The 27,001-nt window shown below is 40.4% G+C and overlaps 2 protein-coding genes and 1 long non-coding RNA gene across 6 annotated transcripts; 2 read left to right on the plus strand and 1 right to left on the minus strand.

Annotated features, from left to right (window-relative positions):
* The first annotated feature begins 467 nt into the window (after window positions 1-467).
* POMP (proteasome maturation protein) lies at window positions 468-9,989 on the plus strand. The gene is made up of 6 exons (XM_032099511.1): window positions 468-547; window positions 1,966-2,063; window positions 2,828-2,888; window positions 4,935-5,036; window positions 6,724-6,817; window positions 8,459-9,989. Exons 1-6 carry the CDS (start codon window positions 545-547, stop codon window positions 8,524-8,526), a joined length of 426 nt encoding a protein of 141 aa, XP_031955402.1. The 5' UTR covers window positions 468-544; the 3' UTR covers window positions 8,527-9,989.
* A 1,373-nt stretch (window positions 9,990-11,362) lies between these two features.
* On the minus strand, window positions 11,363-24,512 carry SLC46A3 (solute carrier family 46 member 3). Of its 4 annotated transcripts, none has more exons than XM_032099508.1 (6): window positions 24,421-24,512; window positions 23,672-23,885; window positions 17,602-18,475; window positions 17,105-17,188; window positions 15,506-15,662; window positions 13,759-13,892 (listed from the first exon to the last, which is right to left on the minus strand). In XM_032099508.1, the coding sequence occupies exons 2-6, from the start codon at window positions 23,861-23,863 to the stop codon at window positions 13,805-13,807; spliced, it is 1,395 nt and encodes a 464-aa protein (XP_031955399.1). In that variant the 5' UTR covers window positions 23,864-23,885; window positions 24,421-24,512; the 3' UTR covers window positions 13,759-13,804. The 4 variants fall into 4 exon arrangements, with proteins under 4 accessions (XP_031955398.1, XP_031955399.1, XP_031955400.1 ...); XM_032099509.1 differs by lacking the exon at window positions 24,421-24,512 and adding an exon at window positions 24,347-24,365; XM_032099510.1 differs by lacking the exon at window positions 24,421-24,512 and adding an exon at window positions 24,078-24,154.
* Window positions 18,470-20,496, plus strand: LOC116439668. Its single transcript, XR_004238225.1, has 2 exons — window positions 18,470-19,819; window positions 20,068-20,496. It is a non-coding gene; the product is annotated as an uncharacterized LOC116439668 (long non-coding RNA).
* Window positions 24,513-27,001: the final 2,489 nt, after the last annotated feature.

Below are 27,001 nucleotides of genomic sequence, written 5' to 3' on the forward strand. Positions count from 1 at the left end.
TCTCCCAGATAACAAGAGACAGGACAAGAGGAAATCGTCTCAAGTTTTGTCAGGAGAGGTTCAGGTTGGACATGAGGAAGCATTTCTTCACAGAAAGGGTGATTTAACATTGGAATGGGCTGCCGAGGGAGGTGGTGGAGTCACCGTCTCTGGAAGTGCCTAAGGAAGGACCGGATGTGGCACTCAGTACCATGATGCCGTTGGCATGGCAGTGTTTGGTCATAGGTTGGACTCGCTGCTCTCATAGGTCTTTTCCAACCTAACCGATTCTGTGCTTCTGTGAACGCTGCGTTCGGCCTACAAGAAACAGCCCTGCGAGCACGGAAGCCACGGCCAAGGAAGGGACAGGCCGGGACATGACCCCCTCACCTCTCACACCGCCCTGAGGGCAGGGAGGGGCAGCCGCCATCAGCCCCCGCCCCCTCAGCGCACCCGCTCCCGCCCCCAGCGCGGCCCCGCCCCCTCACGGCTGACGCGGGGCGGGGAGGGGCGGAAGTGAGCGGGCGGCGGCGGCGGAAGTGGCTGCGCGCGGTGGGGGCTCAAGATGGTGAGTGCGGGCGGCGGCGGAGCTGGGCGGGCGGGCAGGGGTGTCCTTGCGCCGGACTGGCTCGGACTAGGCCTCCCACCCCGCCACCTCTGCTAGCCCCCCCCTCCCCTCACCCTCTCGGTGTCCCCGGGGGCGGCGGGACCGCGCTGAGTCACGGGGGTCCGGTGCGGCCATGGCGGGCTTCCTCATGGGCGCGAAGGGTGCGTGGCGGCTGTGGTTAAAGCCCTTCCCTGGGAGCGGGGCGGGACGGGGAGCCCAGCCTCCCGCAGCCTGCGGCTTCGTGCGGCGCAGCTCTCCGGGAGGGAGGTCACGCCTCAGCCCTCCGCGGGGGGCAGCGGTGCTAGGACCGCCTCAGACGGGCCGGGCACTGGTGTGACTCGAGAGTGCTGCTTTTGGGGAGTGTTCCGTGGTTTTCTCCGTGACTTTAACTTTGATCTTCCCTCTTGTCACGTCCCCCAGGTATCATATCTCTTTAATCCTTTCATTTACAGCAGTCTCACAAGGGTCTGGTCAGTTCTGAGTGTGTAAACTGGTAGATGCTTTATACGCATGTAACTACAGGAGGGCTGTCTTATAGCTCTTATGTTACTGAAAGCTCACATGTTGGTACAAAAGATCTTAACTGTAAGCATGAGCTTTCTGTTGGATCTGACAGTGCTGCTGGAGGAAACCCTTGCACTGAAATGCTCGTCACTGTCACCTTCCAGAGATTATTCCTGTCACCTTCTGCTGTTTATTAGACATTGCCCTACTGGTGGAGCAATTTTTATGAGCAATCCTAAAATCACTTCAGTAAAATCGGTTAGGTTAGAGTGAAATTAGTGGCCTAGTTTACTAGTAAATAGTACTTAGTAAGTCTGTGGATTTCTGGTGATTCACTACAAGTTATTATTTTCCTTTGTTCTTTCAGATAAGTGGCATACTAGACTGCTTGAATACACCTTCTCCTCTTTATGGCAGCCTCAAACCATGGCTAAATTCGATTTGATCTTAATTGTGTCAGTATTGCAGTAAATGAAAGAATGCTCCTTTCTGTCCTGTCAGCTGTCAGGACTTGCCTCTTTCCTTTCCATCCCTGTAGACCAGGGTGGGAACAAACAGGGGGTATAGTGTGAGTTTAACTTGATCTGGGTCAACGAGATCCAAAAATGTTGTCAGTACCTTTAGTTTTAGTCAGACTCTCTGAAAGAATTCTATATTAGTGTGGGGTTTATGTTTTGGGGTGTTTGTTTGTGTTTTTGTCTCGTCTCTATTTTAAAGAAACTCCTAAAGTCTAGGGCTTGTCCAGGAGTATTTTAAGGAGACTTTGAGCACTTCCTTTCATTTGCCTGGCCTGGTGGCCCATACAAAAGTGGCCTGGTTCTGTTGAAGTAATCCTCCCGTCTTTTTTTCTTTTTTTTTTTTTCTTTTTGTTCCAGAATTCCAGAGGCACTGCTTCTCTGTTGAAGGATAGTATCTCATTTACAGACGTTGCAGCCTCAGGGCTATTTGAAGGTCATGATCTTCTGCGCAGAGGGTACGCTTTACTTTTGCTTGCTGAATTGTGTCACAGACAGTGTTGAACTTCGGTAAATGCTAAAGGTTGGCTTTTTACAGAAGTTTCTTGGAGGGTGTGTTACAAACAGGCTTTTACCTCTTTTACTGTTCTTCGGAAAAGAAACAGCAAAGTATTGATAATTGTGAAACATCTGATAGTTTTAATATACGTTTATGTAAGTGTGTCATAACAGTGTGGGAAATGGTTAATTTTAGCATTGGGACAAAACTCAAAAGTAATATAATAAAAATAGTTTGGAGTTTGCCATTTTTACCTGAGTTCAAAACTTAGGTCTCTGTCTTGGGTAGTGAATCCAAAATAAGTTCATGGAATTTAAAATGCCATACAGCTGGCATTAGGGGGGGAAGGTATGTACAGTATTCCATTGCGAAAGCTTGGAGACTTCAAAATACGATACAGTGTAGCTTGGGCATAATTAAACATGTAATGTTTTCATTTATTAATATTTTCATCTCTTTCTGAAAGGAATCACGAAAGAAAAACACATTCTATTTTGTCAAGCATAAAGGATGTCTGAAACTTTCTTCTGGTAGTGCTGTAGTTAGAGGTTTTAGTTGCTGCTTCACTATTAATCTTTTTTTTCTGTGGTTCAGACTTTGCTACTTGTGTCTCTCTGTGGGCTGGTGTTTGTATCTCAGATACAATTTTTAAATTGAAATGCAATTTAAAAAACTATATCCCAATTAATTTGAAGTTAATGTCTTTTCTACTTATTCTTCTAGCTTTACAAGTGTGAAAAATGAATTGTTGCCCAGCCACCCACTGGAGCTGACAGAAAAGAATGTAAGTTTAACATCAAATGTAGCCATCTTCACAGTTAACTAATTACAAAGTGTAAATTACAATGTGGTTATCTGGACTGCTTTGTGCAGTAACAAATAATGAGCAGGGTCTTAAGAGAATGAAGATGTTCAACAATAGTTGACAAATCTCTATGTTGTTAATCTCTTACTTTATATCTCTCCAGTTCAAGTGCATAAGCAGCCTTCCAAGTAGGGACTTGTGTGTGGTCAGGTTTAGTCATCTAAAAGTGTGTGTGCAGCCTCCATAGGTAGGCCAGGGGCATACCTGTCACCTCTGGAAGGCAGATCCTCCAATTTTGTCTGTAGATTTACCATGTATCTTTATTCTCAGACTTTCAGCCTGTGAACACAGCCTGTGAAAATTTATTTTTCAATACATTGCTTGATCCCATCTAGACATTTTATACCTGCAGTTTGCCATTAAGTGTTTGCAATCTGGTCTGGCTCAGTCATCACTTGTGGACATTCTGAAGTGGTCTGTCAAAGGTAGAAGGAGACCGGACTTGCTGGTTGAACTGAATGTCTGTGGTGCCTGTTTTGTCAGCACAGAAGATACGATGTATCAAACTATCCTGAAGCAAAGACATTATTTTGATAGAATGTTCCAAAGTGCTAGGTTAAGTATCGTGACAAGTCTGGCTGTCATGTCTAATATGTTTTAATTTTAGCCAGTGTTAGTGTTGCCTTGCATTAACAGGATGATGTTATTGTGACACCAACTTCATGAGCTTATTTATAAATACTATAAATGTTTCAGAGCTATTTGTCAATTGATTTTTTTTAACTGATTGCTGTAACTTAGTTTTAACTCTTTATAAACTCTGATAAGTCTCTTTTGCTATATAAAACCTGCGTAATTAAAAGATGCTGAAGAGACAAAAAGGCACAGAAATAAAACAGGCCACATTATCCCCTAAGAAGTATGTGAATCTTCTAAATTGTTTCTCCCACATGTGGTTAAATTTTCTGTAAGTTTAAGGCCAGTTTAAGAATTATTTTCATGTATATTTGAATGGGAAAAGACGTAGCTTAGCCTGAGATAGTTATGGTTGTTTTTACTGCTAAAAATGTTAAAAAGGTTATTCCAAGTAGCATTGGTAGAAACCAAATGTTTCTGCTATCCAAAAATCCTTATCTCTATAAAATAAAAGAAACGGAAAAATAATGTAACCAGAATTATACGGTTAGGATGAGGCATATAAATAGTATTTTCTGCTAACTTTTGAAGAGCTTTCAGTACAGTTGTTACAAAGAAAATGCTTGTTATGCCTTTGACTTGTATTTTCCTGTTGGTTTTTGAGATCGCTTCTCATAAATGGGTTGATGTTCTCATACTAAGAGTCTTTTGTCATGGTGGTGGAGTACAGATTTTAAAATTAGAGGTTTGTATTTTTTTGATTATTTATGCTTAGGTTTGATATTAAGTATAACTTACTACTTTGTACTCCAGTATGCATGAGTGACCACTTATTCTTTAAAAAGCCTCTACTAAATAGATTTTATTTGACTTACTGATCACTTTGAGAGCATTTGGTAAAAATGAGTTTTCATTTGCTTTTCACAATCATAAGGAGTGTAAGTGGTGCTCTGTTTTCCTGCTTGATCAGAAAAGAAGTATATCAAGTGTTTTCAAATAGTTTTTGATGATTAACAGTGACATCAAATTGGCTTTTGTGATCTTTAAACTGGACTTAGCTTCCTGTTCATCCAGACAATATTGTAGTAAAGTAGTGCAAAACTATACCACTTGGTGGTGTTACATGTCCTGATTATAAAAAATAGCAAAATAAAATTGCTGCTATTAATTTGGAATAAAATCCAGCAAAAACCAATTACAGCTTCATAGAACAAATCTTACTGGAGCACTTTCTTTCCTCTACACTTGAGACATTTTTGATAGTATTAATGAATTTTTACATACAAATTTAGTAAGTAGGTTATTTTAAGTAGGATGTCACAAATTTCTTCTATGGCTGTACTTGAAAGTAACTTTTTCTAAAATAAAAACCAATATTGTTTGTGGCAGTTCCAGTTAAATCAAGATAAAACCAACTTTGCCAGACTGAGAAATGTTCAAGGAATCCATGCACCTTTAAAGCTGCAGATGGAATTCAGAGCAGTGAAACAGGTAGGTATTTTTATCCAACTGGTGTAACTTAAGCCATTTGAAAAAATGTTTATTTTGGAACATGCTGTCAGAGGCACATCTTTCTTTGTTGAGATGTTGAGAAAACTTATGTTTCCAAAAGAAGTTATTTCACTATTAAGAAACTGCTGTTAAAAACAGTGAACCAAACAGTGCAGTTATTAATTTTTAGAACAGTCAATATGCTAAAGCCTTTTAGCTGCTGTTGTTTTATTAGTTATTTGATGAAGTGGTAACTGCTGTAGTCTCTGAACTAGCTTCCTGTAAGCCTTCAGAGAAAAGCAGGAGGAATTGAGTCTTGATTCCTAAAATTAATACTTTCCTCTGCAGAATGTATGACCTTCATGGGAAGGAATCTCTGCACCTGTAGGGAAAAGAGACTTAGGGGTCTGAAGCAGGTAGTGATTTGGGAGTAGATACAGAGGTAATGTGAAACCTGAAACAGAGAATTTGCTATGTGCTTATTGTTCCGCAGCCTTTCTTGTAAGATCAAGGGAGGTCTACAGGGAGTTAAGTTCAAAGGTTTTAACTCTTAATTGAGAAGCTCAGTCTGTCTCCTTTTTCTTCTTTTCTCTTAGGATTGAGGGTAGCTGGAGAAAGGGAAACATAGAAAACTCATTGGTCCTAGTAAACTTTTTTGTCTTCTTGAAAGTAGTCAAGCTACTAAGAGTAGCTTTTCCAAGTGAGTTAGAGCAATTTCGTACTCCCTTTGAGTGATCAGGTGCTACTAAACCATAGTGAGCTGCATTAAGCTTCGCAGAAGTTACTGGTCCTGAAGATGTAAAAGTCAGGATGTGACTTACGAAAACATCCCTTGGTCTCAGCTGTGCTGTCTTGAGGAATCTTCTTCCTAATGTACATTAGCACATTGCAGAGAGGGAGGGAGGTGAGGATATCCTGTTAGTGGGTCTTCCAGAAGTGGTTTTGGGAGATGGGTGGGAGAAATATGGTGATCAGAAGGTTTTTCACTACCAGATTCGTGTTGGATATACAAGTTTTCTTGTGGTTTAACAGAAGTATCTCTTGTAGCGTTGAATGCATTCTCAGAATATTTATGCTCTGAATTCTGTGTGGGCCACTTGAAAATTTTTTGGAAATACTGTGGGTGAAGGGTACAGAAGAGTGTTGAAAGTAACTGGGACTGGACTTGAAGCTTAAGAATTGGTTGAGATCAGAGACATAATTATGATTTAGATTAGTTAAAAGGGGGATTATATTTGAATGTGAAAGTCAATATAGCTCTTTCACTTGTATTCCTGACTTGTGTCAGAGATGTCGGAGGCTTAGAATGTAGTTTCCAAACTCTGCAGTATACATCAATCGCCCAGTACTGACCTCAGGGTGTGGAGGTTTGCAGTGAAGCTCCTCAGCTTTATGTGAGAGGAGCTTTACAGAGGAGAAAGTAAGTACTTCTTTATTTTTTTGAAGTGTAGTATTTGCTGTAGTAGCTACACCACAGTGAAAGCTAAAAATCTATTTGAAGGGTATTCTTTTCAATTAGATAACCAAAGGAAGATGGTATTTGTGTGTCTTTGTGTGCCAGTAGTTCTCTTATTTCAGTGTTGTTTTTTCTGCCTGTTGACTTTTCCCAGACTGAGAAATCCAAATATGAACCCTTTCAATTTCAGACTCGCAGAAACTTGAACTCTTGCTTGAACTCTTTTTACAGGTCCAGCGTCTCCCATTTCTTCACAGCTCAAACATGGCAATGGATATTTTGAGGGGAAATGATGAATGCATTGGTTTTGAGGATATCCTTAATGGTAAATACATTCTGGCTTTAGTGTTATGGAAACAATTAAAGGTAAAATTTGGGAGCTGTGAAGTTCTTTGCCTCTACTGAACAAGAGAATTAAACTCCCAAAATACAAAGAACAAAATTAAATCCTAAAAGCAAAGAAGCACTGGGGAAGGAGAAATAAATGTGGTTCAGCTGTAAGTTATGTGGCAATTACTCTGAAATACTGAGCAAGACAGTATTTGCTTGTAGGCTGGGTTCCTAAAGGAGTAGATTATACATGCTCTTTCCTCAGAAACTTTTGAAGTACTTGTGCAGATTTTGACAAGCAGAGGTTGCAAAATTTTTTAAGTTCTGTAATTAAGAAGAGGTGTTAGAGAAGAGATACAGAACTAATTAAACAGACACTCAGCAGGGGAAAGGCTTCCTCAAATGAGCTGAACAGGCTGCACTTGTGCAGTGGTCTGCTGACTTTTAGTATGGGTGGAATAGAATAAACCTGGAAAAACGGCTTTTGAGCAAAATATTTCTAGCTGTAGTTAGGACTTGGAGGCAGAGAGTATCATGGAAGTGGGATTGGAGAATGGCAATAGGTGGGGAGATACAAAGCTGGAAATAATGGAGGAACAAATCTGAATCTAGAGACATGGTGTAAATCTGGGGTTATTTTCTGAGATGGGTATGCAGGGACCAAGGGAAGGAATCTTGGGCTTTTGTGGTTCTATGGGGGTAGAGCAATGCTGAACATAATTTGTAGAAATTTGGTTATTTACCGTTGCTCACAACAAGCTGTTAGTTTTTTATGGAGTGCTGAGGAGTGAGTGGGTCACAAGTGTTTTTGAGAAGGCTATATTTATCAGGTGGAAGTGGATTAGATATTTTTGTTGTCTCTGGAGGAATCTGAGGCATTAATATGTCTTATTTATGGAAGGAAGACATGATTGATATACCCATAAAGAAGTACTTCTCCCAGTCACAACCTGTGTTCTGGCCCTGGGTTTGTTTCTTCATTTTCTTTGTTTGTTTGGTTGGTTTTTTTTAAATTTTTTTGTATGGAAAAGAAATTCATACTGTCAGTATTGGTCTCTCTTGTGTCTTCTGCACATTCCTTGGTAGCCTTTGAGTACAGTGGCTAATGTCAATTATACTGTACAGAATGGAGGAAATCTCAGAGAGACTTACAGATGTAGAATTTCTGTGAAACTAGGCAGTTGGGTGGAGAAGAGAAACCAGGAGTATGTCCCAGCTAACAGAAGGGAGAACTGTGAGGTCCTATTGTGCAGGGAAGTTGTATTGGAAAGAGGTGTAGGCCAACAATGGAAAAAACGTTCAGTCAGACTTGAGTTTTCTCAAACACTAAACTTGTAGTGTAATCCCTTTGAGATTCAGGCAGTAGGAGTATGTGCTTACGTAAAACTGGTTGGTTTTACTTGAAATGTGTGTGTCCTTATGACAAGCTGTTCCACAATGTATGTGTTTGTTCTCTGATCAGTGCTTTGGATAGAGACTTCTGAGTTACAGATCTACACTCTGTAACACTGTCAAAAATCAATCAAGTAACTGTTGCACTAAGCATTATAATGAAAAAAAATGTTCACCGTCATTAATTGTTGTTGGTCTTTGTAGCTTGGTAAAGGCCTCATACTGTCAACTTTTCTTTTTCCAGATCCTTCCCAGAGTGAGGTTATGGGAGAACCACACATGATGATGGAGCACAAGCTCGGTTTATTGTAACAAAATACACTTCACAAAAATGTTTTGTGTGTGTCTTTCTAGTGCAGATTGAAGTACATGGTACTAAATTGACACAGTGTTAAGCAGGCCTAGTTATCACTTGCCTTCCTTAATGAAAAGGCACATTAAATGTTTAAAGTCTATAAATTGTTCTGTGCTTGTTATCAATCATACAAATGTCCTGTAACTAGGTAGTTTAAATAATGCCTTTTCATGAACTGCTCAGGACTATAGCTTCTTAAATATGGAAATTCTAAGTATGTATGCAAGAAATTCAAAAATACCCACGCATTTTAAAACTGACTACTGTGGTAAATGCATTTAATGGAGGAAGAGGAAGGTATTTTCCGTTGCGTAACTCTTTGTTCATGAAAATTTCCATACACTTTTTAAACTATTGAAAAAAAGTTTGCTATAAATGCTGTTGCGTTCCAAAATATATTTAATCCTAAATCAAGAATCTCTTATCCATGACACAGTGTTGTCCCTTTTTATTGCATATCTTTAAAGGTCTTCAACTTCGGCATTGCCAGTGGTGTCCTGCTACATACGTTGTACCCCTCTGTTGACAGCTGTTTATGAGTGAGCCCTTAAGCTTTTGTGTAGCATTGGAAATACTGCTGTAAGAATGGGCTTAATGTGTCTCTGAGAGGGTATTTTGGTTTCTGAAAGTGGAAGCAAGTTCCACTTGGGGTTTAAAGAGATGTTTTAAAATCTGTTTGTGAACATAATCCAAAAGAGCGCTCCCAGGTCTAGGTATTTTAGTATTCAGAAAGAATGCAGAATTATGAAAGTACCTAATAAAGCTGCTGCAGTAAGAACATGAAGATACGGTGGTACACGTACAGAAATAATTATTTGTGGGTTTACAAAAATCAGATCTTAATTAAGGAAGAATGAGAGATTTATACTTAAATACGCATTTTAAAGGAGCAGACCACTGGAAGGGGTTTTGTGTGCTTGAGTGTTTTTATTTTTTAAATTCAGGGTTGTAACAACTATTTCTGGTGTCATACATTTGTATATGTTATATCAATCCTACAAGGCAGCTAATACAATGTGGTTTATTAGGAAAAAAAGTCTGTGGTTCAAAAAATGTTCTGTTGTCAGATATGAAGAACTTGAAACAGTATTTCTAAAACAGGAACTATCTTTATTCAGCGGGTTTTAATGACTTGGTTAAATGTAATTAGTGTTCTGTTGTAGATAATTTTAGGAGGAATGTTGCTATAAACCTCTTACCACAGCTGCAAACATCTCTTCTGCTTTTCAGTGGGCTTATAGCTACTACAAATCCCCTATCCATGTGGGCCAAAGCCTCTAGTTTCTGTCCTGTTAATTTTATAGTGCTTTTATGTGCAAAATGTTGCAGCATTTTGGAAACATTAAGATGATAGTACGACTTACTTCAGTGGTGGTTTTATTTGGTTTTATATATAAACTTGTTTCATTTAGTAAGTCAAGCTTCTGAAATTGTCTTTCACTTGAGACTTGTAGAGATTAGAGGCTTGTGCTATGCAGTACAAGCTGTTTAATTTGTTGGGTTTTTTTTCCTTAGGGAGGTTAAACATAGGACCAATAAATTGAACATGTAAGCGTAGACCTACTCACATTTTTGTTTTCTACAGCTGTCCTTGTCCTTCTGATACTTTATTAAGTATCAGAATTGGCTGCTGTTTTATAATTGACAAGTTCCTCTGCAGTTTTGTGTAAAGCAAAACTAAACTGTTGTTATAAAGCAAGCTTGGGGTTCAGTAGGCTTTGTATTGCTCAAGGCTCAGGCCAGAAAAGCTGAGGGATTACATTGCCAGATCTAGGACAAGCTAAAGGTGCTGGCATGGATTTTTCGGAGGTCTGCCATCTTACCAGCACTGTTCAAGAAAACAGGGAGCCATCCAACAATTGTACACAGTTACTGGTACCTTATAGCTCCCCACTTCAGTGTACTGAGTTGGTTGGCCTTTTCTAGTGTTGGTTCAAAGTTGGATGCTGTTCCATCTGAGCAAAACTACATCAAGACAAGTAATTTACTAGAGTTTCTCATTAGTGCAGTGTAAAACCAGAAGCAAATTAGGAGGCTGCATGCAATTTCTAGGTAGTTTTGTTCAATGATTAGTATACTTTTTAATAATCATGGGTAAGATCAAGCCCTGTTCAGAGCCAGGAAGTTGCATTGTTCATTGTGTCTGTAAGGAAGCTAATCCTAGGGGTTAACCAGGCTGGAAAGTAAACAGTATGTGTAAGAGGCCCATGCAAGAATTGATGCTGCTCCTAGAGAAATGTGAGTCAAGCAGGACTGAGGCAAAAAGCTTTTGAGGTAAAAAGGAAGGGTTACACTTTCTCAGTGCTGCAGGTGGTTGGACTGTGGACCGGCCCTCCTGCCCCAGCCTATTCTTCCCATTCTGTACAAGCCTCATTCTGTAAATACTGCTGCACACAGTAACCCACAGAGGCAGCCAAGTGGGGTGTGATGGGCAGTGGAGCTAGGACAGATCTGGCCAGGGTAAGAGGAGGAAGGCACTTCCAGCTCTGGTGGTCTGGCAGGTGCAACACAAGCCCCTACCATGACTTCTTGCAGGTGCCAGTGCTATCCCTACTCTGCAACTCCCCACCTCCTCTTGGTCTGATGTTATGGGCAGTATTCTTTCCTCTCCCCAGGTGCAGGAGGGAAGCCAAAGCACATCTTCCTGCTCTGCTGTTCATTTGTTATGACCATAAAAAATAGATGATAGCATAGTGCTGCTTCTGACTGTTTACACCAACAATCCTCTACCAGTCCTGCCATTGGCCATTTGTCAAAACAAAATTTAAAAGTGCAAGAACTACACATGCAACAGAGTTTAAAAAACCAAATTTTATTATTATGTCAAAATAATTTGTATTTATACACAAATAAAGAAATTATTATAAACTTAGAAGATTTTGCTTTAATAGTCTGAAGCATATTAGTAATTGGTTGCTCAGCTTGCACTGTGCTAGACATTTTAAAAATACAGTCCATATCCTCCATGTGTTTTGACCTAAATTTATAGCCAGTTCTAAATGCTCCATCTACCAGAAGCACTTTGCAAACAGCATGTACTTTGTACAGTAAAATCAAATCATAACAAAGCCATTCCTGAACTGTACGTGCTTGTCCTCAGTTGGACTGACACACCACCACTGTGGAACTGGCTTGCTTTGATGTGAGCTTCCGAGTGCTAGAAGAGGTGTGCACTGAAGGAGAAAGTGAAGGTACACACCCCTTCTGCATTTGTGTTTTTATTTCCAGGCAGTTTTGCATGAAATAGTTAATTTCATAAAGCCTTACGTAACTGCATAATGAAGAGGCAAGGAAGACAATGTCGTGTTTGTGCTGAAATCCTTTACATCAGTGTTTTCTTAAATCTCTTTACAAGTACTCATTATGTTTTGGACCCACTGGTTACTGTAGAATTCAGCTCATGTTTCCAACAAGTTGGCAGTAAATTGGCCACCTCAAAGGCAGTAAGCAGTTTTATTTTCTGGCTCATGTCAGGAGTTTAAGAGCCAGCTAGAGGTGTTAGCATGTTCCCTCTGGCCTGGATAAATGGCCCTGTTTTCACCTGTGATGAGTAGACAGTGGTCTCCTGAATGGAGTAAGCTCTCCTTTAATTTATTTGAACCTTCTTCCAGGCTTCTCTGTGATCATGATACATAACTTGGAAACAATGCAATCATTCCATTACAAACGATCTACAATAGTATCATCATGATTTGGTATTACTATTCTTGGTGGAGTACCACTGAGGAGTTCTGCAGGAGTACTCCGTTAATAGGATGGGATATCAGTGGCTGTAAACAGCTCATCAATTATACAGCACATGCTATGTGCTGCATTTTTATCCTACGCTGTGTGCATGTGAGGTCATTGTAGTTGCTTTTGTAGAGTTTTCATTCTCTAAATGGCAACCAGTTTACATTGTTTTGCTTTCTCTACCTATCTGTTTTGGGGGACAAGAGTCACACACAGCTTTGAGAGATCAGAACAGTATTGGCTGTCAAACTCCTAACAAAATCAACAGATGGGAGTGGTCCTTAGCATGGTGTTCACACTTCTGCTGTACTGTGCATTCCAGAACCTAATACTCAGGATAATTTCTACTTAAAGATCTTAAGGGAAAATGTGAGGAGTCAGTGCTGAAACTGATTCCTAGGTTTGCCACTCTCACCAGTTTGCACTGGGGCTCTGGGCATGTCACTTGTCCTCTCTGTTAATTTCTCTCTGCAACAGGGAGGATAGTATCTATTATGGAAGGACGTTTTGAATAGCATTTGTAAAGTGCTTTGAAGATTAGAAGTGCTTTTGAAGTGCTCATAAATTATGCTGCATTCATTGCAAGATGATTAGATTCATGATTCTGATTTTGTCACCTCATTTCAGGGTTGTTAAAAAATAAAGATCTATTGGTAAGAAATGCTATCACAGCTTTTCACTAAAAGAAACATTTAAGCCAAGTACCAACTTCACTAGAAAACAAGAACTATCTCTGGGACAAAAAGACGTCTGTAAACAGTCCTTAAGATATGGAAAATGATAAATGTGCAATATGGCCTCTGCAAAATGTAGGTTTAGGCTGAACTTCACACTCTGCAAGTGTGCAGTGTGTTCCTGACAGTTCTGTGTGAAAATCCATTTCAAGAACTAAGTCACAGGCAAGGTCCACACATCATATGTTAAACTTACACAAACACTCTGCTAGCTGCAGAACAGTAAGTGTACTTACAGCAGGTGTAAGTACTGCCTCCAGTTTGCTTGCTTTCTGAAAAAACCTATTTTTTAGTTTACTAATTTTAGACAGTGTAGGGGCTTCACTGTTAAGACAGGCCTTTCAAGATGTACACAGTGGACCACATCCTCAGCTGGCACAAGCTCCAATGACTCCAGCAGAACTGCTAGCGTCCTCTGAGTTGATAGGCTTATCTCTGTCACCCAAATTAGAGTGATACAAGATGTATCACAACCCACAGCTGACATTCTCAAACTTGAGAAAGGGTAAGTGGAAAGAGTACCATCCTACCTTATTTTTTCCTTCATGCTGAAGCAACATTAATCTCAATTGCCAGCCTATTTGCATAGTTAAGAGCTAGCTTTAGTCAAGTGCTAAAAAGAATCTGGGTATTGAGTGGTACCAATTTAGTGCTTATTGCTACAGGGCACTTGGAAATTGTGTTGTGTTATCTCTGTGGTTTCTGTGTGGCATAACGATCTCTGCCACTGCGTGTCAGATTAGAAATCCCAGGTGTGTGGATCCTTTGTTCAACTATCAGCACTCTCTATGCTGGATACTTCTTCAGGTACCAGCAGAGCCAAGTCCTCCCCATTCCAGCTTGTGCACAGAAGCCAGCTGTAAGACAAAGATAGGACAGGTATCTTTAGCTGAGATAGTTCAGTACAGCATGCTGATTCAGCACCAACAAACATATTGGATAGCACTCTACAGCCATGCTCTGTGGCACCAAGCTGTTGATGTGTCTTAGTAAACAAAAGCAATGACACTACTTGCCCTAATTACACAAATCAGACAATATCATTACTGCTACCTTTGAGAACAGTACTAAACCACTCTGCCTCTTACAGACTGGAACAACTACCCTTTCTGCTCTCCATCTGTAACACCGCATGACATGCTAAAAAGAAAGGTGCAAAGAGAGGGTATTCAAAGGGTCAGATATCTGGAAATAATGACAGAAGGTAAAGAAAAATAACTTTCAAAAATTTATGGCGATGATGTACTACAATACTGATTGCAAGATGGACTAATTGATGGTAAATATCTGTTACCTTTTCTGCAGTAGTTTGCTTTCTTAACAGAAACTTTCTCTACCTTACGACACGGAACTAAACTAAAGATAATATTTAATAGAACAAGTACTTACTGTGCCTTTGTTAATGTAACTGAATTTCTCAATTATTTTATTACTTTACTGGAAAGTACTCTACTCACACACGCAAGACCCTTTTGCTTCAATTCCCTCAGGTCTAAGACCCATCACTACCTGATACCATCATTACCATTAGTGTAGCTTCTCTGTAAAGACTGTGTAAAGCATTATAATGAAGCAGGAATAGATTTGAAATTATGTGAAATGTTCTAAATCTACAGCATTCTCACTGCCTATTTAAATCTTAAAATGCAGCTGATGCAGAGATAAAAGGCGGCTGAGGTGAAGTCTAAGTATTAGGAAAAAATATACAAGTCTCCAGCCAGAATGCCACCCTCTTAAGAAAAACATCTTTCCCCCACCTGTAAATCTAGCTAATGAAAAGCAATTCTTCTGTCATTTTGATTTTTTTTTCAGCATCCTAAAAAGTAATATTTATACTAGAAATAATGTAAAGTGACCTTTACTTTATGAGTACTCGTGAATGATACTTCCCTGTCAGTATTACTAGAGAGTCAATAGATTATGATTAGAAACAACTGCTATAGAGGCCTATTTTTTAAACATGTTTAGAGGTTTATTCTTTTGGGCTTTAAAATCTTTGACAGATTTTAGTGGCACTGGATCACAAGGTACCCATGACCAAAGACCAGGATATATAGCTTTCGATTAAACCCAGTGGGTGACTGGTCATGTTTATAACCCTCATTAGCATCTAGAAGAGCTCAGATTGCAAAATTAAGCTTATGCCTTTCACGTGATCTGTGGGAAAGGCTTTCCTGTAAGAAAGACCATGTAAAGGTCTCAAACCAAGGAAAGGCACACGTGCAGTCAAGGCTGTGGTGTATCCCACTGGCAGTACATTCAGGATAGACTTCAATTTGGGGGAAATTCACAGCACAGAGCTGTTGGAAGGTAGCTGGATCAGGGAAAAGGTGTGAAACTAGAGCCACTACAGCACACTAGCAGACAGGAAAGTTTGAGAACTACCACACTAAACCATTCAGCTTCAGTTCACATCAAAATAGAAATCACTGGCAAAGGCAGTCGAAGAACCCTCCTCATCCATACTTACCACAGGACAGACAGTGGAATTAGACAAAGGCCTGCAGATAGGAGGAAGCTAAAGCCTGAAAACCATGCAACAGTAGTTGCATAGAGAATATTAAAAACTGAAAGTGAGATAGTGCCGGTCACAGCTTCTAAACAGGCAATACAAGCAAACACAGCACCTGCCAAAAGTAAATGGGTGAGTTACAAACAAAACAAAATAAAACAAAAACTCTTCAAAGTACTAAAAGTTTTAAATATGGTTCAAAAGATACATCTGCTGACAGTATTTTTCCAAGTATGCAAGTTAGAAGCACTAGAGGATCATATTTTGCTATGAAATTGTCTTCTGTGGCAACTCTTACAAAATGCTAGTTTTTTTAAATGAAAAAAAAACCAAATAAACAACACATTTTGCTGACGGAAACTATTTTTTCTTTACTGTTATTGTGTTACCATGCCTATTTTCTTGGATTTGCTTCTCACATGAAGTTTAACCTGTTCATCCTCACTAACCATGTTATGCATATCTCCACCCTTTACCCCCTTCCAGTTTTCTTCTTCATTCTTACTTTTCCTTGTTTCTTCCTTCTCTAATCTTCACTCTTATATGTGGAAAAGACTGATTCAACCAGGACTGCTGGTTCAGCTTATAACCATTGCCTTCTCATTTTTGAAAAGAAACAAACAACATTTTTTGGACTGAACTACCCTTTGGGGTGGCAGTCTATCCCATGAGTGTCTCGTTGAATGCATATTCCCAAGCTGCATTCACAGTCATCACAGGACCATAACCAAAATCACACTAGGTAAGCAGAAAAGGATGGAACCTGATTCCTGCATCAGACTACTCAAGTAGCCAAAGCTGTGAAGAATGCCAAGAAACTGCAATACCAAACATGTATGTTAGCACAGCTAGTACAAGGAGATCTTTTTTTAGTGTACAAAGATTAATATTTTAAAAAATTAAAGCAACTCAGGAAAATGTTTATAGAAAGTGGGTATTTCTCAAAATCCAGAAAATAGATGCTCCCCAAAAGCAAAATACAGGATATTATAGCCATATTTTGAGGACTGACATGCTTTTTTCTGTGCTCCACAAGGAAAGGACTTTGAGAAGTAGTATGTTACATTTCTTGGGACATGTTTAGAAGCCACAGGCATGAAGCTGGGTTCCTCCATAGCTGAGGATCTAAGTCCAGTTGTTTCCAAGTGCTTTGAAGATTGACCACCTACTGCTTACCTTTCTAAATTAGTAGGTGTGACACTAAGTAACAGAAATATATCTTTTGCTGCATGTCAAGATCTTGTAAATGCAGAAGCCCTTGTGAAATCAGACTTGTATAATTCTTGAGCATTCTTCTGCTTCAAGTTCCCCATGGTCTTTAAGAGCAGTATTTCGTTTGAAGGTTGAAACTTGCAGTAGTTTTTAACACAATGTTGTTTATATTAAATTCAGAACCAGAAGCCATTCATGTCAAGACACAGGGTCATATTATATGGAACTTGAAAGAAAAGCAGTCTCAAAATACCAATACAGCTCTGTTTGTTTAAAGGTAATCTTCATACATCTCTGTTCTGAAGCACCATATTATTTTATTGTTCAAAATCAAATTCTACTTACCCTGTTCACCAGTGAGAACCACTTTTGACAGCATGGATCGGAGAACAGGAATAGGCATAAAGCAGAATAAAGATGGCACTCTCACTGTAAAGCAGTCATGAGACATTGAAATAATTAAAATCCAGGATTTTACAAATATATTGCAAATGTGTTAGTCATATACTTTTGAACGCTTAGTTCCCCAAATAGTAAAAGGCAACAGAAAAGTCAGACTGGATATGCACTGAGACACAATTATCCAAGCACAGGAAAATTAATAAATCAAATATATTTCTATTGCACTAAAACCAAATCATAAGCAAGTAATTCTATCGTTTCTCCACATAGTTCATCTTTTAATCAAATCCTAGATCAGTCTGATCAACCATGTGTATTTTACCTCTCTATGACCCTTTCAAGGTGTTATGTTCAATATCCAACACCTGCATTTGCTACAAATAACACAGCAGTATTTTCATATATATTGTTGACCACAGAACAACCGATTCTGAACTCACCTAAAAACATGAGCAGGGTAGTTTTGGCAAAGGCAGCCATGATCATTCCTCCAATGTAAGAAAATATCCCAATAAAGACAATATAAATGTCTTTGAGACATTTGGAAAGTAAGTAAACTCCTATAAAGCTGGTCAGAGAGACGGAAGTGAATGCAGCTGCTCCATATCCAATGTATACTTCATTCCAGCAGAGCGGCTCATCCAGTTCATACAGTGTAAAAAGTGAACTCCCACCCAGCAGAGTAAAAAAATAAGTCATAAATGTAAAAAGTAACACAATTATTAAAATTCTCTTTTTGTAAGGGGCAGTTTTAAAAAGCATGTACACTCCAGAAAATGTCGCCCTAAAAAGTTCTTTCCAGGATACTGGTGCCTCATGCTGGAATTGAGACATGCCTAGAGTATCTTCCAGAAAAAATACAATATAGATGATATTAATGACATGGAGCAGAGATGCTATCACAAATGTCCATGAAAAGCCTATTCCTCTTAGAAAGTAGCCAGATGACAGTCCTGCCAATCCAGATACAACTCCAAAAATCATATCCACTACAGCTATTCGTGTTGTTTTCTGCTTCTCATCATGACACTCCTCTGCTATGTAAGCAAAGCCTCCTCCAAGGAAAGTTGCCATACTCCCAAACAGTCCAGTAATAAATGCGACTGCAAACAGGACAGAGAGTGACAAGGAAAAATATGATATTGCAGTGAAGCTTATACCAGAAATCAAAGCTCCCACTGATGGCAAAAATAAAGACCTTTTATGTCCCTGGCGATCCCCATTAGCTACAATAACAAAGGCAACTAAAAGGCTGGGAATGGCCCTAGTTAAGTCCAACTGCACATTAAAAACAGAGGCTTTTTCTTGAACTTCCTGCAAAGAGAAAATAAAAATAATTGTAAATACTATAATACATTGGGAAAAAAATTCTGTAACAATATTACATACATAATTATTAGTATGCAATATAATTAATATCACTGTACATGTTTATAGATCATAAATTATACTATTATAAAACAGAATACATACAATGTAATTTTATAAGATTATATGGCATTATATTAGGCTATAATGAAATACAGTGCATTACTATATCTTTATAAGAATGCATTATATTACAGTGATCACTAATACAAAGGAATTGCATATTCAGATTGCTGCTTTTGTAATTTGATCTTCAATATTCCTCAAACATTCCTTGTTACATTTCAAACCAGAACTTAGTGTTTAAGACACATTAGTGTGTTGACAGAGAAGTTTCAATGCAGACAAGAGGACGATTCTTCTGAACATGCACTTAAAAGAACTGTAAGTATCTTAAACTGCAAGTATCTCCTTCAATACAGGGTATGGCAAAAGGGCACTGGGCAATTTTAATACTGCCCAGAAATCAGTAGTAAACCAGTCTTTGATTAAGGAACACACCCCATGCTTCCTCCTCACAGGAGATAATTTTTCCTCCCAAATAATTCTACTGAGGGGGTTACAAGAAACAATTCATGGACTAAAGCATATTATGCAAGTAAACAGATCAGGATTTGCTCTGACATCCCACTGTACAATGTTACTACTACTACTTCTACAAAGAGTAATAACAGTGAAAAATGTGAAATGCCACTTTAAATATTATACTGACTCAGAGATATGTGAATTAATTGATTTTGCAAACACTGTAAAGCTCTGGGTTCAGAAACTGTCCAAAACATTGATTTCTCTACAGATACACCACAGCAGGTATTCACAAAAGGAACAGCAGCTAACACTATAAAAAATAAACTGTAAACACCCACTATGGGAAAAATTTCAGAGTTCGTTTTAACAGAAGCATAAAAATAAAATGTAGCTGAAAACCAACCATTTAACAGAGCATGAATGGCTGCAGAAAAAAAGAACTCAAGAAAGTTTCATTAAAAAAAAAAGATTGTTATGAAGCCAGCTGCTAAAGGACACTCAGCAAGCTAATTCAGATCTTGTTTTTAATGCACAGATGCAGACCTGACAAGAGAGCAGCCACAACAGCCCTTTAGAGACAGCCACCTGATCAGACAGAAGAGCAGCAAGGAAAAAGGAAGCAACTTTATTCACACAAGCCCTTTATACTCTCTAAGTTAAACTTTCAGATGCAGAGAGTAAAGTCATGCTGAAAGTTTTCTTGGAGTTTTCTGAGGCATAACACTGACTTGGGCAGGCATTATGCTCTTCAGTCAGCAACAGGTACAGCTGTGCAAGTCTGCCCACGCCATTCTCAACCTGTATTCAAGCCATCTCTACTCCACGTTTCAAACATCTCCTCTGTAGCTAACATAATCCTGACTGAGCAGCATCCAAAATGATCAAAAACCTTTAAAACGTATGGGAATGTACTTTGGGCAATTTTAAAAGCTGCTGAATGCTTTATAAATTCATATTTTTATTTACAGAGACCATGAGTTTCTAATTTAATGTCTTCATTTGCTTACAAGATACCAGGTTTTATTGCAAGAGGAAAATTCAACTGAACCTGAGGTTCTCAAAGAAAGCCTTCAAGATCCTCAGCACTCTGAAGTGCTCTCTTCCCTTATGGTGTCTGACTGCCTTAGGACTCAAGACGTCCTGTCCACTGGTCAGCACTGTTGTCACCCTTGAAGGGTCAAAACCATGAAGACTGAACAAACTGAGATGGAAAATGTTCTGATCTTTAATTCCTCTGCTGCTGACAAAGAGAACTCTATACAGTTGCAGACATGACTTTACTAGGATCGTCATGTTCAAAGAGATGAGCATCAAACAAATGCTACTACATTAAAAATAAAAGTTAATATGTATCATCTCAACCTACATTAACCACATAATACAAATATTATTGCCAAACCATAATGAAGTGTAAAACTGAACGAATAAATTAAAAAAAATACTTGGGTGTCCTTATTTTGGAAGAAGTTGTGCAACATAAAAAACATGGCTCCACATCCAGATACCACACGTGACCATGAACTTGCTGGCATAAAAAATCTTGATGTCTACTGACAAGAAGACTAAAGACTTAAGTACAGGAAAAATCCATTTAGAGTGTAAGGCACGCAACTGCCCACTCTATGGTTTTATAAAGCCAAAGGAAAAGAATATAGAAAATGATAGGTCACACCTTCAGCTGCTTTTAAATCACATAACTCCATTAAATAATCAATGGAACTACATATATTTGAAGAGAAAGGCGTAGTGTTTTAATCTGCAAATTCACTCTACTCTGAAAGATTACTCATGGTGGACAGAAATGGATAATAAAATCACCTATTTCAAAATTAAAAGAATGAAAATGAAGAAGCAAGTAATTTATACTAGGATATAAATTAAGAGAGAAGTGCAGCACCTGAGATTGAACAATATACAGGACATGATAAATTGACAGGCTCGTAAGATAAAATATTACTGAGTAGCAAGGGGAAATGCATGGATTGGATAATAAATAAATGGAATGATAAATAATGTTTAATGATTAATAATATAGCTCTTTCTGAGGTATTAAAAAAGGATTATCCAAGTCAGTGATCAGAATGCTTCATCTTGTATTCAGATTACTTTGAACTCACTTTAATACAAGATGACTATTTTTTTTCAAATTGTAGTTAAGAATTAATCTAAATTCTGCAAAGACTAACCACTTTTAATTATATTCTACCTTTTTTGCAGGCTCCAAGTGATTTTTGTCTTCAATTTCCTTTTACATTTTGCTTCGAAATAGGTGAGATTAGTATAAAGCTTTTTCATCCTCAGAACATAAGGACTTACACTAAATTAACTATTAAGAGAGATGTTCTTTATACATTAATGCCAAACAGGGCCTTACAGCAGAAGCTACAACACCTATAAACCTAATTCAGTTAGGAAGGTCTTGGAAGATCCAGAACACCTACTTCACACTTCCTTGCGAAAGGGTTTGGAATGAAGTCACTGGATCTACTCTTTGGCCCATACACAGGACTATTACTCAGCACAGAGGCCCATTTGCACTTAAATTAATGCGTGTTTGAGCATTTAAATTCTTACGCTATGGTAACTAATGTGGTATAAAAATGCAGCAAGGCATCCAGACAAGAGCGTAATTGTTCAAAAGCTCATGCCCTACTGTCAATCACTGAAATGCAGGGAATGGAAATTTGGCAGGACAGGGAAACGAAGAAGTTCTGTTGGCCATTATTCAACCGCTGTCTCGAAGGACTCATGTTCTCAAATTAGCTGTACTTTGTAACCAAACGACCTGTAAAGTGTGAATTTGCCATCACACCAGAGATGCTATCTAATAAAAGAAATTAGAGAAATTAAGCACTCTGCTTTAGTGTTTTGCAAAAAGAAATACAAAGTCTTATATCCTAAACTATAAGTGATGGCAGTTTGAAAAACAGGTTGAATCTGAGGGGATTGCAAAATGCAAAGATGTATTCGTAACATAGATTGCTTGATGGGCTCTGCAATTAGAATTGTATGCACCATGTATGATGTTCTTGGAGAAAATTGCCAGACACAGCCCCAAATGCTAATGCTAAATGGCTAATACTAAAAAACACTTTGTGGGAGTAACATACAAGCTTTACTCAGACAGTAATTGGTAATTACCTCCATGGGTCAGTCCAGCCAGTGTTGGACTGCAATTTATTGACCTTTTTACTTTCACATTCTTTCTACTAAGACCAGCTTCTGTCACATGACAAAGAACCTACACCACACTACAAGTCCTGAATTATTTCTTTGATCACCTTCACTGGAAGCATGTACCATTAACAATGTCCTTTTATATATGACAAATGAGGCAGATAAGCTCAGGCATTGAGTCTTGCCCATATGCAGCACATCAGAGATCCAAATAAGGGATGTGAGCAAAAATTTTCAAAAAAGTACCTACCACCTTTTCAGCAGTGTTAGGGAATGCCAGCTGACTGTTTCTGTAACCCCAACTTCTGTATAATTTATACTCTGAATCATTTACTTTTCTGACCCTATAGTGGTTTCATCTTTCACTTTATCCAACTCAAGTGCCAATTGTTGTTGACAAGTATGGTTCTATTGCACCTCTTCTGAAAATATGTTCCCTCTGCTATTCCCATGTTAGACACATCAATCATGTGGCCACTGAGCGTGCCAGAACAGTGTACTGCTTCAGAAAAAAACCTAACACTCAAAAAGTGAAAAACCCAAAACAAGAGATGAGCTTTCTGTTGAATCAGTGACCCGCTCAAATCCAAACCATAACCTGTAACTGCAGAACTGTGAGATACAACACATGGCGGGAGACGGGAAAGGGAAATAGAGAATGACCATCTCTTCTGCTGGCAGCTCACAGTTAGCTCTGCTTAAGTGTAGCATTAAAACTGCAGTGGAAGTGCAGTGGAAGAGGTGCCAATCAGCAACTAGCTATCCAGCATGTTGAGCTATGGGAAAGTGCTAAAAATGTAACTGACCATGGGATCCTGACATCTTGACGTCTTTGTATTCCAACAAGGCAGACTAGTACTCTGAATGGCAAACCATCAACTGTATTTGATTATGCAAAGATCAGTTAATTTTTTTCCCACGTTTTAAAACCGCAAAAATCTTTATTTTAATTTCCCCCATTCTTCATTCTTGTAATTCCTCTGAAACACATATATTTTAAGCTAGATCTTATTCCTCAAAACGACAGGGCATGTGCTAAACTTCACATGGTTACAAAGCATAGTAGGAGCCACAGAGACAACGGATGGCTCACAAACACAACAGGCACAATGGTCGTGGGAGGAGGAGCCTCCAGTTGTACTCGCTGCAATGTCAGCCCAATGCTAATTTGGTCCCCATTCTCTCAGGCGATTTTCAACTCCCGCTAAAATACGAGTTTATCTCAGCATCTTCCTGCAGACAAATCTTTGTCTTTAAAGCACTCTCACTACCTACAGCATGACACTAGAGCGAGGAGACAGTGAAGTGAGAGCAGGTTACAAAACCACGGCTTTCCGGAGCATTAAAGGTTAAGGTTATAAAACAGGAGGTTATACTGAGGCAGCACCTCCTGGCTGCAAGTTTATTTACAATTATTATTCCTCCCCCGCCACTTGCCTTCTGTTTGATATAAGCCGGGCTGCTCTTATTCTGCTCGCAGTGACTGACATTGCTGTCGCTCACGAAAGTGGAGTTGTACTCCTGCTCCCACAGCCGCCGGTAGATGAACTGCTCCACCAGCGGGATCGTCAGGAAAGACGCAAAAACGTAGATGAAAATGACGGGCTCCACGCACAGAACCTTCTTCATTTCTGGGTCTGGGCTTCAAGCCCTGCACCAGAAAACAAACCGCAAGTGCTCACGAGGTGAAAGCGAAACACCTAAGCGGCCGCGGGCACTCTGGCAGCCCCATGCACGGGGAGGGATCCTCCACCAGCCCCGCTGTCCCGGAGCGCACCGGCCCCGGCAGCGCCCCCGCCCCGCCGTGCCCCGCCGGGGTGTCCCCGCCGCCCGCCCTGCGCACCGGCCCGGCCCGCAGTGCCGTGACACCGGGAGGCGGGACGGGGGTGGCCGCGTCCCTCAGCGGAGGAGTGTCCCCGCCGCACCGTCACCGCCCCCCCTGCCGCGGCCGCCGAGAGGAGGAGGCCGGGTGCCGCCATCTCTGCCGGGTGTCCCCGTCTCGGCCCGCGGGCGGGGCTGCGGCGGAGCGGTGTCCCTGTGCCCGCGGGTGCCACCCGCCGCCGTGTTTGTCCCCCGCCGGGGCCGCTGCCAGGGGTCCCGACACATCCGCACCGTGGCCATTTCAGCACCGCGCCGCACGCCGCCGCTCAGCGCTCCCCGGGCCCGCGGCGTGTTGGGCTGCTTACACAGCGAGGATCTGCGTGATCAGCGGCATCCCTGGCCTCGTTTAGCACCGCGACCCTGGCCTGGAGCTCACCCTGCACAGGGCCGAAGTGGCCGTCCCTGCCCGAAGAGGAGCCCGCAACGTGCTGCTCCTCCGTGCTGCCGTGCGCTCCGCTCTCAGCTGATAGAGCATAGAGGTTTTATTATAGCTGCTCCCCTTCCGTGTGCTCTCGGCTTGTCAGCGTGTGCAGAAGCAACATCTCTTAGCCACCATCTGGTCTCTCATTATTAGAATTACAGAGTCGTTTAGGTTGGAAAAGACCTTTAATATCATGAAGTGTAACCATTAACCCAGCACTGCCAGGAAGAGATAGATCTCATTCTCTCCGGGTCTGGCATAGCTGGTGCCGAGTGTCAAGGGAAAGGCCTCGTGGCCTGTGTCCCTGTAGGAACAGCTGCTGGGGCACGTACTGCAGCTCCACATGAAGGGCTGTGCTGCTGCGGACCTGCAGTTGTGCGGTTCAGATGCAGCCTCTGCCCACCCTGCTGTACACAGCACAGGGAGCACGCCCTGGCAGCTGCTGCACTGTCCTCCCAAGACAACACTGAGTAATGATTCTGGCCTTGTCACAGGTGTGGTACACCAAGGAGAGGTGCCATAGCTGGGGATTCCCAAAGGACCTCCTTTCAGTCTTGAATACTGGTTCTCCATTACAAGTACTGCAAAAAGTCCCTTTTGCTAAAAGCACATCAGAACTTCAAAGTTTCCCTGATGTATTTGCTCTCTTAAAATAAGGGCATGAAACTTCATAAAAATTGAGTTCCTTGATAAAGTGATTTGAAGACAGATTATCTGTAACATGGGTCATATGATCTTGAGTAATGCTTTAACTTGTTCACTGCCATGTGACACATCATTCAGTCCCAACTTTAGGGACAACACTGGCTTGTCAAGTACCTCTTAACATAGGATCAACCCAATGTACAGTCTCAGTGGCCTTGATCATTTACTTGAGCTTCTTTGGTCTAGCATATAGGCTTGCTCACAGAGGCGCACAGGCAGACTGATTCGAAAAAGTGCTTGCTCTGGCATGAGATCAGCTTGTAGAGAGTGGTGTCCTTCTCCTCAACCCGTCCAAGTCCAAAGTCTGACTCATCCTGTGACAGCATTTTGTTTGTCATAAGGTAAAGCCAAAACAATAATGTGAGGCTGCTAGGTGAGAGGGGCTGTTCAGGTCACTCATCCAGCTGTTAACACTTACTTGAGCAGGGTGAAGAAGGAATTTTAAGCCTGCTGGAACTTTCTTTTGTTCCCCAGAGGGATATTGTCCAGAGCCCCATTAAGTTTCTTGCCAGATCCAGCTGTGCTGAAGAGCGTGTCACTTACGAAGGAACAGAAATGTCTTGAGTGCAGTCCAGGTTGCTGGCCAAACTTGTTTTAAAGCACAGTTCCTTTCAGGACAGCCTTTCCAGTGCCAAAGAGTGGAGCTCTGGATCTGTGTTCTGGAGAGGTCCTCTGCTTCTCTCCTTCCTAGTAACTGTGTTTAAGTTTGGACTTGGGTTTGCAGAGCCAAGTGGCTCCAGCAAAGTTGTAATCTCACCAGTGCTGAAGGTAAAGCTGCAGCCTGAGCTGGTCACCTCAAAGCACCTTTTTACCTTTGTGCAACAGCTTGAAGCCTGTTCATGAATATCTTCCAGTGCTGACACAACATATTCCCCTCAGGCATGTACATTGGAACAGACTTGGCCCTCATTTGTTTCCAGTCCCCCCCTGCAAGGGGAACTAAAAGCAATAGATATAATTGGACTTTTAAGATCAGACTTAGCTGGGTGATGCTTATTCTTTGAAGTTGAGCATTTCCAAATAACACAATACATGGCAAGCTAGCCTTCTCTCTCCCCTGCCACCAGTATTCACACTGGCCCAAATTGAGTGACATGCCCATGAACAGGCTTCACAAAGGTCATGGGCACATGGTGGCTGCAGCTCTGCAGTTTGCACTGGTTTGCATTTTGGTTTTGACATCCTCAATGTGTGAAGAACTAAAGGAGCACATGCATTCATTGTAGAGGTCAGACTTTCAGGGAGCACTTTCTAAGCTTCCAATAAAAAAAATCTAAAGCCCAAACAAATTACTGATCTTTGAAGGTGGTATGTTGCTTATCTGTCAAGGCATTCAAAAAGGGAGGCATGCAATGAAGTTCAAAGTTCAGAACATTAGGGGACTTTTGAGAGATCCCACCAGCACTAGTCAAAGACATTGTTACCTTCAGTGATATAAATGTTCAGATAAAGCCTGGTGCACTTTAAGGAATTATGTTCACAGAAATCATTGATACTGTAAACATTTTTTTCCTAGGAGATTCTTTTGATGAAGATGAAGACATTTTGGAGAAATGCTTTGCTGAAACATTTTGATATACTGAAGACATCAATAGTGCTTTAATAAATAATATTGCCATGTAAAATGTGATTTTAATTGCCTTCTAAGAAGTTAAGTACTTTTTAAAATTGAGTTGGCTTTAATTTACTGTGTTAACAATCTACTGAGAACCTTAGCCCTCTACATGTCATTTATGGATTACAGACTAACATTACTGTAC

This window comes from Corvus moneduloides, chromosome 2 (genome assembly GCF_009650955.1).
Source record: "Corvus moneduloides isolate bCorMon1 chromosome 2, bCorMon1.pri, whole genome shotgun sequence".
In the NCBI taxonomy this organism is placed as follows: domain Eukaryota; kingdom Metazoa; phylum Chordata; class Aves; order Passeriformes; family Corvidae; genus Corvus; species Corvus moneduloides.